This window comes from Coloeus monedula (assembly GCF_965178545.1).
Source record: "Coloeus monedula genome assembly, chromosome: 10".
Taxonomy (NCBI): domain Eukaryota; kingdom Metazoa; phylum Chordata; class Aves; order Passeriformes; family Corvidae; genus Coloeus; species Coloeus monedula.
Genome location: NC_138790.1, coordinates 14,012,658 through 14,025,951, shown reverse-complemented (window position 1 = coordinate 14,025,951; position 13,294 = coordinate 14,012,658). Strand labels below are relative to the sequence as shown.

The 13,294-nt window shown below is 49.5% G+C and overlaps 1 protein-coding gene across 1 annotated transcript; it reads right to left on the bottom strand.

Annotated features, from left to right (window-relative positions):
• Nucleotides 1-8,440: 8,440 nt before the first annotated feature.
• On the bottom strand, nucleotides 8,441-13,056 carry LOC309576825 (uncharacterized protein; the record flags this gene model as incomplete). Its single annotated transcript, XM_082288373.1, has 2 exons — nucleotides 12,956-13,056; nucleotides 8,441-10,395 (listed from the first exon to the last, which is right to left on the bottom strand). The coding sequence occupies exon 2, from the start codon at nucleotides 10,367-10,369 to the stop codon at nucleotides 8,441-8,443; it is 1,929 nt and encodes a 642-aa protein (XP_082144499.1). The 5' UTR covers nucleotides 10,370-10,395; nucleotides 12,956-13,056.
• Nucleotides 13,057-13,294: the final 238 nt, after the last annotated feature.

Below are 13,294 nucleotides of genomic sequence, written 5' to 3'. Positions count from 1 at the left end.
AATGCTGAACATGCAGATCCCACCACTCCACCACCAACCCTCGGGGCTGCCCTGGGAGTCCCCAGGATCCGTGTCCACTCACAGGGGCAGTAGGAGAAGGAGACTTACCCGAGTGTCCTGCAGTCATGAGCGCCGAGCGAGCACAGCCCCGTGCTGGCAAGAGAGCAGAGTGTGGTTCATTCTTCCCCTCCCAGTATATAACCCGTCCAAATCAATGAATCAGCACAGGGGCAGTGGCGGGGTTAGGGAAAGCGCTGAAGCAGAGCTGCTTCCAACTCCTATTTCCTCAGCAAAACAAGCATCTCAAGGATGGAGTTTTGGGTTTCCCCCTCCTGAACCCCAGTGCTCTTGTAAGAAGACAAGCAGAGGGTCCCTGTGAACATGCTGCTCATGTCAGCCAGTGCCCAGGCAGCAGCTTGGCCCTGGGAGCCCCCCTGGTCCCCAGTGGGACACAGCCAGGTGCCCTGACCCATGGGGGCAGACAAGGCAAAGCCAGAGCCCTGGGCACAACCCTGTCCTTCCCTGGCACGAGTTCGCACCAGGGCTGTTCCACGGCACTTCCTTGGCACTGGCACAGGCACAGCTCTTGAGTCCCTGTCTATGGCTCCTGTAAGTGTTAGGACTTCTGGCTGTGCCCCAGCCCAGGGCCACCAGAGCAGGCAGACCCCTGGTGCACTGACCCTGCCCGGATCACACCTCTCATTCCCCCCAAAGCCACAGATGCCAATGGGCCACAAACCCACTAGCAGCCACTGTGGGCTTTGTCCTTTGGGCACCACAACCACCGCTGCCAGGAAGAGGGTACCACGCCAGGGTCAGCAGTTGCATGAGTGCCAGCCACAGGCCAGGCTGCTTCAGAGAGCCCTCAGTAAGCCAGAGCATTGCCCATGAGCCATGAGGATCACCTGGGTGCCGAGGAACCCCCATTGCAGGCATCCCTGCAACCCCAGAGCAGCACAATGGCTGTCTCCCAGTGGGTGCGACTGCTCTGCCCCCTCAGCACTCCTGACACACAGGTGATGGAGCCTGGTACCCAGGGGTGTTTGGAAAGCATCCATCAACTTGTTCAGGGGCACCTGCTGCCACTCCTCCCCTGCTCCCTCCAGCCCACATCGGTACATTGGGGTGTCCTTGGGTCCCATCACCCAGCCCAGGTCTTCCCAGCTCATCCACCTCCTCAGGGCAGTCCCAGTCCAGCAGCAACCGGGAACAGATATTCGGGAGGAAGCAGCTACGGACAGTCAGCGTGTGTGGCCCCTTTGGGCTTCCTGGAGAGCCACAGCAGTCGCCTGCTAAGCACGGAGCAGCTGGAACTTCCCTGAAGGCATCTAATCCTGTCTCAGCCCACCCGTGTTTCCGCTGGTTGCAGCAACCTCTGCTCACGTTCCGGATGGTACTGATGAGCTGCTCAGGATGGGAACAGCGTGGGGCTGCTCCTGGAAAAGGGAGAGGAAATGTGTCATGCTGTGAGAGGTGGGAGCGTGCAGGGCAGTGGAAGGGACAGCTACCTTGTTCAGAGAGGGGGCCAGACTAGCATAAACTGCAGGGATGGAGAGCAGAGTTCCCAGACAGTCTCAAAGGAAGGAGACAGGGATCGTGGGAACATGGTAGGGAGTGGGACCTCAGCTGGAGGCCACGGCCACCACTGTGTGAGGTTGCATGGGAGGCTCATCTGCCATAGGACATGCTGGATGGCCACGGACCCCTCTCTGGCTGGAGAGTGAGTGCAGAGGCTGAAACTACGCCTGGCCGTGCTTCCTGCCTGCTCTGGGGCAACACCCAGGCATTTGGGCACAGAGAATGGGCGTTTTGGAAACACCACTCACCAACTGCTCTAGTTCACACTCTATTGACACAGCAGTTCCCCAGAACCATTCTTCCCAAAACAATCTCCCCACTTCTGTGACAGCAGTGCAGCTGGAGGTCAGGCACTGGGCTTGGGAGCTGCGTGCTCCCTGCAGCCCTGGGACAAGAGCAGGGCTCTCACAGCCTCATCACCGGCTCTGTCTGCCCACTGCCAGTGCTGCTGGGCTCCTGCCCGCTCTGACTCACCCAGAAGCTCACAGCTTTTCAGCGAGGCAACACAGAAACTAAACCTCAGCACTTCCGATAAACCACTGCCCCAAGCCCAGTTCGTCAGAGGAATGTCAGACTCGCCTCTTTCCAAGCAGTGCTGCCCCAGGGCGGACAGGGAGGCAGTGGTGGGTACCTCAAACACCCTGCCCCAAGAGGGGCGGTCATCAGATTATGGCCCCTACCACAATGCAAAGTTTCAGAGCAGTAGAGGTAACAGTCCTGACAAAAACCCACCTGCCTCTACCCAGGCCTCAGGAAACTGGCTTTGTCTCCTGGCCAGAAAAGATTATTAATTTCAAGACATCTCTAAAAATATAGAAGGGCTGGGTAACAAATGGCACAAGCCTGTGCACCATTTCTGCAGCCACTCCCGGAGGTGAGCGCATGGGAGCTCGCCCCAGGCTATTTACAAGGGAGAGAAACACAGTGCAAGAGCTTGGGACAGCAGCACGTATACACCCCGCACATCTGGAGGGGAGAGGCAGCTCCTGAGACAGCAAACGGATGTGATTGAGGGTGATAAGCATTTTGCAGGGAGAGGCTGCTCTGCAGAGCCAGGAGCTCACACGGTGCTGGATGGAGTGGGCTGGGTCTCATGCTGCAGGAAAGCCCCAGGTTCAGCATTGCTTGGTGGACCTTTCCCACCTCCGGCTGTACCAGCCAGAGGCTGAAGCCCCCCTGACCAAGCCCTGGATGGTGTGGAACCACTGTTGTACCCCTGCACCTTCAAGGAGACGATGGAGCCCCAGAACAGCAGCATCACTTATTGATGGAGATGTCTGCCTTGCTACAGGACAGCAGGGCAGTCCCGTGTCTGTCTGTCCCTTCTGGCACACCTCCAGCACATCCCCACGGCCAGGGTGGTGGATGCAGCAAAGCTGAGTGGCTCTGAATCATCGAGAGACTCGAGACTGCTTGGAAAAAAGCATGTAATCGCTAAAATTAGCAGCTTGTGGGCTTGGCTGGGAGAGCACATTGTTCATCTGCCAAGCAGCTGAGTATGCTCACCCACGCCATGCATCCCCCCCTCAGCCCCTGCTCTCTGCACACCTCCAGCTTCTGCCTGAATTGGCACCCTGGGCAGGATGGGACCTCCCCATGGCCTGCTGCTCCCTGCAGTGCAGTGCTGGGATGCCCCCAGTTACTTTGCACTGCTGCAAAGTGCCCACCCTGCTATGAGAAACCCCCCCAGTGCTCACAGAGACCAGCTGGTCCCAGGCATCAGGCCAAACACCTCCAAAGCAGAGAAGGAGGGTGGAGGGCTGGGCTAGGGGCCACAGAGGGGGTCCTCCCCATCTTCCAGCACAGGGGGACACCTCTGGGCCTGAGCCCTGCAGCAGGACCCACAGGCTCAAGCCACGGCTGAGGGGTGAAGGAAGGGGCATTAGTCACTCAGGGGCTGGTGCTGGGGCCACCTCCACCCTTAGAGAAGCACCAGCAGCCCCTGCCTCACCACGGGCCCACCCTAATCCTTTGAGGAACCCAAATGAGAGATCTCCATAGGGCCAGTGATCCAGCCACAGGGACATTTTCCTGTGGAAAATGCAGGGCCAGGGCTGCCTCACTGCTCATGGCTAGATGATGCCATCATCCGCCCCAAGGGATGGGGACATGTCCTGCCTTCCCTGGGAAAGTGCTTATGCAAAGTGGGAACTTTGGGAGGGAGCAGCAGCAGCTTTGGTCCATCGAGGACGGTCAGCAGGGAAGGCCATCAGGCTAACCTCCATCCAAACACCAGCACCAGGCCCACCACAACCTTCCTGGAGCTCAAGGAAAATGGCATTTAGGATCTTGGGCTCCAGTGGGGCTCACCCCAGCAGCAGAACAGCCTCCAGGCTCGGCCCTGGCCCGAGCGATAGCAGCAGCACACAGGGCTTGGCCCAGGCTCAGGGCAGCGCTAGGCTGGAAGGAATGCGGGGCCCACAGCCAAGTCCGCCTGCTGAGATAATCCGAAGCGGAAAGAGCTTGTCCTATGTGTGCTGTGAAAGGGGGGAAGGACCAGCTGGGGCGGGAGGCGATGGCATGGGGCTTACACACTGTGAGGTATTTCCTGGATCAGCTTCATCTCTGTAAAGCTACCTCTGGCACCGTGAAGTGCCCCAAGCACCTCTTCCCAACACACAAAGGGGGAAGTGGCCTCATTTCTTCCCAGGAGAAGCCAGCAGAGGAGTGAACAGCAGGCTGCAGAGCTACTGCCAGCCATCGCTGGCTCTCTGCCCTGAGCTTTTTCCATCCAGAGAGACACAAAGGCACAGCTGGAAGTCTGGCATGCCAGTCCTACAGCAGCAGCAATGGCACAGGGGCTGAGCCCAGTAGTGGATGGCTCTGGGTGCTGCTGGAACAGAAGCCCCCACCCTGTAGTGAAGTAGGACTCACCCCCATTGGCCCAAGTAAGAGACATGAACACCCACAAGGGAGTGTAAACCCAGAATTTGGCTACAAAAATGGAGGCATTACACCCCCCTAGTTTGCCGCTCCCTAGCAGGGACAAAGCAGGAGCTTCAGGCCTTCCCCTCACTGTGAGCCTGTAAAGAAGCCTTGGCCAGCGGGTATGTGCTTTTGGCTGCGTCTCCTCCCAGCTCTTCTGTCATCCCTAGGAAATGCTCTGATAGCAGGGCTGCCAGATCAGCAGCCCCAGGCAAGCAGTACTGGTTGGAGGCCCGGAGGAGACACAGCCAATGCTCCTAACGTCAGGCAGAGGCTCCCAGGGCTCCTGCCTCGCAGCCAGCAGCCGCATGCACTCCTGAACCACGGAGCACTGCTGGGGGCCTTCTCCAAGCACATCCACCATCACTCGACTTCTCTTTGCCATCAGGAGAGGGAAGATCCAAGGTGCAGGCTCTGATCTTGCTGCTGTGTGCTGGAGGACTGAACTGCATTTCACAGGCAGCAGCCTGAGCTCACTGCCCTCTACAAGCAGTGACCAGGGCGGGCCCTACAGCAGTTCCTGGTCTCACAGGGCAGAGGTGGTGGGATGGCAAGGACCAGGACAGCAGGGACATAAGGAAGGGATGTGTGTGCTGGTGACTTGGAAGTGCTTGCTGCAGCGGTTGTGAAACAGGCAGAGCTGCCAGTGTTTATGGCAGCAGTGCATTCATTCCCTCACCACCCTGTGCTTTGGGGACTCTCTGGATTCAAATCCCGATGAGCAAAGGAGAATGGCATTTGTAGTGACATCAAGGTGGAAACACAATGAATACTCCCATGGCTTGGCACAGGGTAGGTCAGAGCTCCCACTGCTCCAGGATTTCCTTAACAGAGAGAACAGGAGCAACTGCTACAGCAACAAGCATTGGAAAGGACTTGAGCGAGCTATGGCTGGGCTGGCACAGCTGGCCTAGTGGTGATGTACCCAAGCACTCCCAGCTAGGATGCAGTCCCGGAAGCAGGTCCTGGACTTGGAGGTCTGGATAACATACAGGGCTGTTAACCATGACTCTGCACCCCAATCAGGTGCCAAGAGAGCAGAACCAACCCCTTCAGCCACTGTGTGCAGACGTGCTTTGCATTCACCCCTTCCCCAGTATCCAGGACCCGCTGGACCAGGAATTAAGTACCTCCAGTTTCTTCCAGGCCACTGTATCTTCAGCCCAGCCTGGTGACAATGGCTGAGCAGTAGATGATGCAAGCATGGGCTGCAGGGACTGAGAAAATCCTTGCACACAAGAGAACAGTGATTTGAGGCAGCAGCGAGGCAGAGCTGCCCAGAGAGGGTCTGGGGACCAGCCTGCTGCCTTCCTGCTGGCCACAGCTGCATCATGCTGACCTGGAAGACTATCCCTTCTCCAGGAAAAACAGAAATGGGGTATAAATAAGGATATCCTTGGATTTCTCAGGCCATGGAGTTTTTCAGGAAGGGCTGAGCTCTGTTGGGCAAGAAGCAATGAATCAGAGGCAGCTCCAAACAGTACACCTCAGAGGAAGAGTTAGTAAACCATCCCAGGCACTCATTGCTCCAGCCTTTTGTTGTCTGATGACTTCACTTCCCCCGTCTGGCTCTCAAGTGTGGGGAAAGCCCGATGACAGCATGTGAAGAGGAATCATCCTGGGAAGAGGAATCATCCTCGTCTTAGCACTTGACTGTACACAGCTCTGTGCCAGAGCCCCCACGTGCCAGAGCTGGAGCTCAGCGACTGCACTGGAAGCCAAGGAGCAGCATGGGGGCTCAGCTGGCTCCACTGCAGGGCTGGGGCAGCCAGAGCAGGGTTCAGAAAGGCAGCAGCTGGTGCTGCCCCCGGGTTGGACATCAAGGTGCCGTACCCATGCCATGAGCAAACAGGTGCTTTTCCTTAGAAACCACACACTGTGCATCCAAGTGCCCAGAGCACACTTCCTTCACTGAGGGGAAGGATCACCAGCATGGTTTGTAGAACCATTTCCTCACTAGTCCTGATTATACTGATCTGCCTGCTGAGAGCAGATGCCTGCGTGGCACCGTGTGACAGCGCTGCAGCTGGCACAGCACAAAGTGGTCATTACAGCTGTCCAACCAAGAACCTAAATTTGTAACAAATGTCTCTTCTTAAACACTACATGCAGCCACCCAGAACCACCACCAAGAAAGCTCCCTGTTGGTTTTGTGTTTCTTTCAAATACATTGCAATAAATATTCTGGAGCATGTTTATGAATCCAGTCACAGATTGCTTCGCACCACTTGCAGCACCTCGCATTTCTGCTTCTTTAGAGATGGCTCTAACTCCCATTTAGCCAGGTTTGCTAAATTTTGTTAAACCTCACCAGCAAGACAATGATCATTTAACACTACAGAAGCACATAACTTTCTTTTCACAGTCTGGAAGAGGATTTAGGTCCCACAGTAGAGCACCCTGGAACAAAGCAGTCACAATTTATTCTCAATGCCTAGAGTAACACACAGCAGGGAACCAACCATAAACCTGAAGGAAATGCAAGTTTTCTTCACCTCAAGTCTGTCATGTGTGTTTAAAGGACATCCAGGAAAATCCTTTATAGTTAGAAAGTCACTAAGGTTACAAAATGACTCCTGGAGTAGAGGCTCTCCGGCCCAAGGAGCCAAGGAACCACACCCAGAGGTTTTAAAGAATGTCAGAGCCTTTAAGAGCCAATGAAGTCCCATAATGTAGATAAAAGCTGATAGTTAAATCCAGGAGCTATTAAAGCACAGGCAGTCTGACAGCTACCAGTCTACTTATGAACTAAAATATCCATACAATTCAAAATATTAATATAATGTCAGTATAAAGACCAAAACCCACACTATTGCCTTGTAGTTGCCTTTGCACATCAACACTTGAAAGGGCTGGAAGTCAGGAATAGCTCTATGTTATAAGGTAGAAAACAGTGAGACTGAAAATGCGACTGAACACTCCAAGCTGATGGAGTTGTGTGTGTTCCCCAGGCAACTTCAAAATGGAGGTGACACTTTGTGGCCCTCAGTTCAGGCCCTCCCTGCCCCTCGGCTGCATGCTGCCGTTTTGCTAGCCAAGCCCATACCTTTCTCTCCCAGCTCAGTCAAGACCAGCTCTCAAACCAATTCACCCTTGTGGAGCCCTGGGCATCCACCTGGTACTGTGGTTTCAAGATTCCCTGCATCATGCAACCAGGAACACCTTATTTATTCAGACCACTGGCCAAAGCTTAAGGATCAAACTGTTTACTTAAAATTCAGAGTTGTAGTAACTTTACAAAGTTTCCAGAAAACCTCCAAGCAACCAATAAAATACATCAAGACTATACTTCCTAGCTCAGCATCTTCCTCCGCTGTTAGCTTTAACTGGTACCCCTTCCTCACGCCACATCCTGGAAAGGGGCTGGGGACAGAAAGCAAAAGTTAAGACACTTGCACCACACCATTCTGCCCACATCTCCATTGTTTAAAGGTCCTTCCAAGCATCTCCTCCCAAAAATACCATTTGTTTTCTCAGTAAGGAGACAAAACATTGCAGGCAGTATAGGGCATAATAGTATTGGAGTACTTTGGGCAATCTCTAAAGCACAGTTGAAGCCATGTTCCTATGTGAGAGTACCTACATTGATGGCACTGCATCTGAGCAGTGAACACTCAGCAGGCAGCAGCCTCTGGCAGGGACAGGGCTGCCCTTCAAAGCAGGAAACACACAGTGCACGTGTAGAGGTGACCACAGATACTTTCATTTCGCCCTCTGGGTTCGTGCACCAAGAGCTGTAGCAACTCACAGTGATTACAGCCACTCTTGGCAAATGCTGCAAGGTGCATAAAACTCATTTCCATTATGTTGTAAAGACAAGGTCTTTATGGTCTTTGCTATGAAGATTTGTAATCCAGATCTGAATCGAGTATTAGCTGCTGAATGTTCAAAAAGCATCCAAAGCAACACTTCTAGTTCTTTTATGGGCTAGATTTCTCTATCTTCTTAATATTCTTATCAGAACTACAGGCTGAGCAGGAATATTTCTGGAGTGCAAGAGTTGCCTGGTTTTACCCATCACATACAGACTGAGCACAATGACTACAGTCTGGAGTGTTAAAATCAAACTGTGAAGGCACAAGAATATCTGGCAATAAGTCACTCTGGTATTAAAATAGGGTTTAGCACTGCTGCGGGCTGGAAACTCATCCCACCTGACAAGAGTAGTTAAATCTGTCCCTCTGACACTGTTGGTTCGTGCTATGATGCTAGAAGAAGTTTGGACTGGAACATCTGAGAAATGTAACCCAGGTTGTCCAACATCTTCAACAAGGGAGGAGGTAAAACCTGGAGTTGCAGGAGGAACCGATGTGGGTATGCTGATGACTCCCGTGTCGGACACTACTGTTACAGCAGTCTGCCGAGATGATGTGAAGTGCTCCGTCACAGGAGATGTCAAAGTCTGGGAATATGTTGAGCTGAATGTCTGATATGTCATGGCTGTGGTTGGCAGGCACTCTGGGTCATCGATGCTTAGAGACACAAGAGAAATATTCTGCAGTGCCATTGGGCTGTGGCACATTAGAGACAGCACATTTCTAACTATTGTCGTGCTCTTTTGGAGCCATTCTCGGAAGCCAAGAATTTGGCAATCGCATTTCCAAGGGTTGTCATCAAGGACAACTTCTTCCAGCTCAGGTAAAGCAGTAAAGAAGTCTGCAGGAAGAGACTGCAGGTTAGTACTATTCAGGTACACTTTCTGGAGGTGCTTGAGATTATGAAAGAGGTTTCTAGGAAGAACCCCAAGTCTTGTATCAAAGAGGGAAATGTTCCGCAGTTTCTGAAGGCTCAGAAAGATTCCCTCTGGCAAACTGGAAATATTACTTGTATGGAGAGAAAGGCCCCGCAGTTCATTCAGGCCACTGAACACATTCCTAGGAAGAACCGTAAGCTCTGGGTTAAAACTCAGCACAAGAAGTTCTAAGTTTGTCAAGTTACTGAACACAAAATCTGGTATTGTTGAGAGCTTTGTGTGATACAGCCATAGGCTACTAAGATGCCTCATTTCTCCAAACAATACCTCTGGAAGACACTTCAGTGGGTTCCTGTACAAGGTCAGTTTAGACAGGCCATGCAAGTGCAAAAAAAGCCCAGAAGGCAAAACCTGAAGCCTGTTTCTGGAGAGTGTCAGGGTTCTCAGTTTACGAAGACAATGAAATGCATCAGGGGCAATGGAATGGATGTTATTGGAATGCAGGAAAAGCTCCTGCAGCTCCTTCAGGCTATCAAACATACCAGACTCTATTGAAGACAGCCTGTTAATATACAACATCAACCTCTCAAGCCTGGCTAATGCACTAAATATATTTCTAGGCAGTGCTGCTAAGTAATTTCTTGACAAGTTCAGTACTCTGAGTTTGGCGAGTTTCTTCATCACGCCACTGGGAAGTGCTGTTAGTTGGTTTTTGTTCAAGTAAAGCTCCTGCAAACTAGCCAGTTTGTCAAACAGATTTTCCTTGATAGATTTCAACCTGTTACTTTCAATGATCAGTTGCTGAAGCTGCACCATGTCATCAAATGCTTCTGGGGGAAGTTCAACCAGCTTATTATCCAGCAGTTTGAGGACTTTTAGCCTTCCCAAGCCTTTAAAAGCCATTGGTGAAACCAGAGCGATGTTGTTTGAAGACAGGATGAGATGCTGCAGTTCCACCATCCTAGCAAAAACATCCTGCAAGTATGATATATTAGCGTTTGTTATGTGAATTTCTGTCATGTTGCAAGGCAGATTTAACAACTCCAGGTCTTTTATGTGTGGGCCAGAGCAATGAATTGCATTTTTTGAAGAGCAGTCGCACTTCTCAGGACAAACAGATGCATCCAACTGGAAGAAAAGCTTGATCATCACTGACAAACGAAACACCAACATCCTTGTTGAAGTGCCAGAAACATTAGCTGTTACAAGAGATAAGGGAGAATCAGGATTTGATCATAGGTAACCTAGCAGCTCACAAAGATGTGTGATTATATCATAAAACCTGCAAATGTGTGCAAAATTGCCCTTGCCTTGAAAGCAAACTTCAAAATCTCTTTTATTGTTGACTGCCAATATTTCTAAAGAGCTCAGCTTACACTGAGAAGTACAGATAAATTTACTTTTGTAAATCAAGTATTTTGTGTTTGTATTTGTACTAGTTAACTATAATAAAAGTATACAAAAATCATGATGAAACAAGTAGTCAAAAGACATGTATTTATTTGAACAGAAAAGCATTACAGAAGGGTTTGGGTTGGAAGGGACCTTAAGGATCATCTATTTCCAACTGACAGGGACATCATCCACTAGACAAGATTTAGTATATTATACTAAATTACATGCCAAAAATATTTTCAAAAATTATCAAAAGGTCCTGCACTCACAGTGTTTTTCCATTGTAAGTTATCTGAGGTTTAAAAATAAAGTTCAGCCTGCAAAAATAGACAATGGAGGTAAAAAGGTTGTCCTGTACTTTAAGTGGTGAAAAGCAAAACAGCACTGTCCAGTTAAATCATGCCTCAGCATTTTCAACTGATGGCTTCTTGGAACATCCCAGGAACACACAAGAAGGAACAGGCTATTTTTGACACAGCCTGAAATAACACAGAAGACCCCATGTGGTACAGGACAGTAGTGAGCCTCTGATAACCAACAAGTCTCATTTCAACAGCTTAACAGAATACTGTGCTATCAGCAGTGGCATTAAAAGTACAGTGAAATGAGAGGAAAGAAGTGCACAGAATTACCTGGGAAGTTGTAGCAATAAAGATACATCTGCATGAAACACACCACAAAGCTGGAAAGTTGCATACATTTCTAAAGAAACAGGAAAGCAATCATTGTAGGTATAAATGGTAATATTTAAAAGAGAAAATCAAACAGAAACCCATAGTCTAGAAATACTTTCTCAATGAAATCAACAAGTCTAAGTGTATCAGAAACCTGGAGGCCAAGGACCTGGCTGAGCAGCAGAATAAGCAGCAGCTGGACAGCTGGAATAGCTACACAACTTCCACAGACATAACTGGAATAGCTGACACCATCAGTCTTCTGCACCAGGAACATGGAGGGAGAGGAAGGCATGTCCATCCCCACCTACCCTTTTTCAGGGGCAAGGATGAAGCTCTCCCATATCAACCCCACAGACAGACATGGGTGCAACCCCCATCACTTAAAGAGAAGTCAGGAGGGATAGCAGAGCTTCTCATGAACCTGAACTGCTGACAAGAAGACACCACAATTGACCCAAAACTGCTGTATGTCCAAACCAGCTACTGCATTAAAATAAAAAAATAATAAAAAAGGCAAAAGTGAGTGCTTTAAAAAATATCAAAAATTTTATTTAGGTTCAGAGTACTGAAGACTGGTAAAATCTCCATCTCTCCCTCGGCAAGGGAAGGACATGGCATTTAGTGCTATCAATGACCAGCAACACAGTGCCACAAAGCAAGATCTCAGTGGGCTTCCACAACTCACTGAATGAGACATATGCATCACCAAAAAACAGCATGAAGTATCACTCTTCCAAAGGTCTTTTACATGTCAAACAAGAACCTTTCAGAGAACCTCACCCACCTAGTAATCCTCCCCACCCCTAAACTCTCTCTCATAAGCCAGTGATGCTTTTACCTCCACAAATTTCTAGCTCACCCTGTCCCTGATCCTACCTATCCCGATGAGCAGTCCTCCATCCAGAAACACAATTAAGAAATTTCTGTTTCAAGCCCTGATTGGCATCTCAACCTGCACCAGATTACCTCAAGACCACAGCAGAACTACAGGATTCAGTGAGACAAGAGAAGTAAGGATCTAGAGAACCAAATGGGGGAAAAAACCCCAATTTATTATGCTAGAAACAGCAAAAGCAGGTCCCTTGGAAGGTATGACTACAGGCCAGTCTGTAAAATCAGAAACACACTAACACTAGTTTGTAGGTTAGTGATGTCTGTTTTCCTGGTCTTATAGCAAAAGATAAGAGAGTATACAAGAAGACAAGGTTAGATGCTCAGAAGTACTAGAAAGCACTAGTTTTGACAAACAAGCAACAAAATGGTAGAAATTCTTTGCAAGATATGAAGGCTACAAGTGCTGGCACAAGAACTGGATAAGCTTACGGGTCTCAAACATCTAGAGCTGCTAACAGTATTTTTTGAAGAACTATTTAAAGATTTTAACAGTACAGAATACAGTAACACCCACAATAAAGATTGTAATTATATATTGTCATGCATTAAAATTTTCTTGAATGCTCCAGAAATGAATTTTCTTGAATGCTCTTGGCATTCCAGAAAAGGCACCAGCCTGTCCGGTCATTTACCATGGTCTGGTCTACAGCCCCTTTCCCTTTCAGCCACCCCTTAATATTCCTCAACTACAAAAGGATGCCAGAAGCAATGCATTAATACTGTTACTATATTAAAAGTCACAAATCAGTTTTGAACTTAGTTTTATAGAACACTGAGTACATGTACTGCTTACAGTGGTGCTTACCTCTTTTACTGTCTTGCAAGTTCCTAAACTCATACAAGCATGAAAAAGGAATTTTGAGCTGTACCTTAGAAACTTATCTGCTTTTTAAAGGAACTTACTAGGAGCAGAGCAGGCAAACAAGCTTCACCATGACACTGCACTTTAAATGGGAAGTAAAACAGCAAAACGCATCCTCTAGATAACACTTTCACCCGTTTTTCCCCAGTTACTGAGACAGGCCAAAGGCCAAACAATATTGTAAGCTTCAGAGCAGATTTTTGCCTACAATTGTGCAAGCAAACAACTCCCACAGGTTGTATGTAACTCCAAAAGCACAGCTTGAAGCTG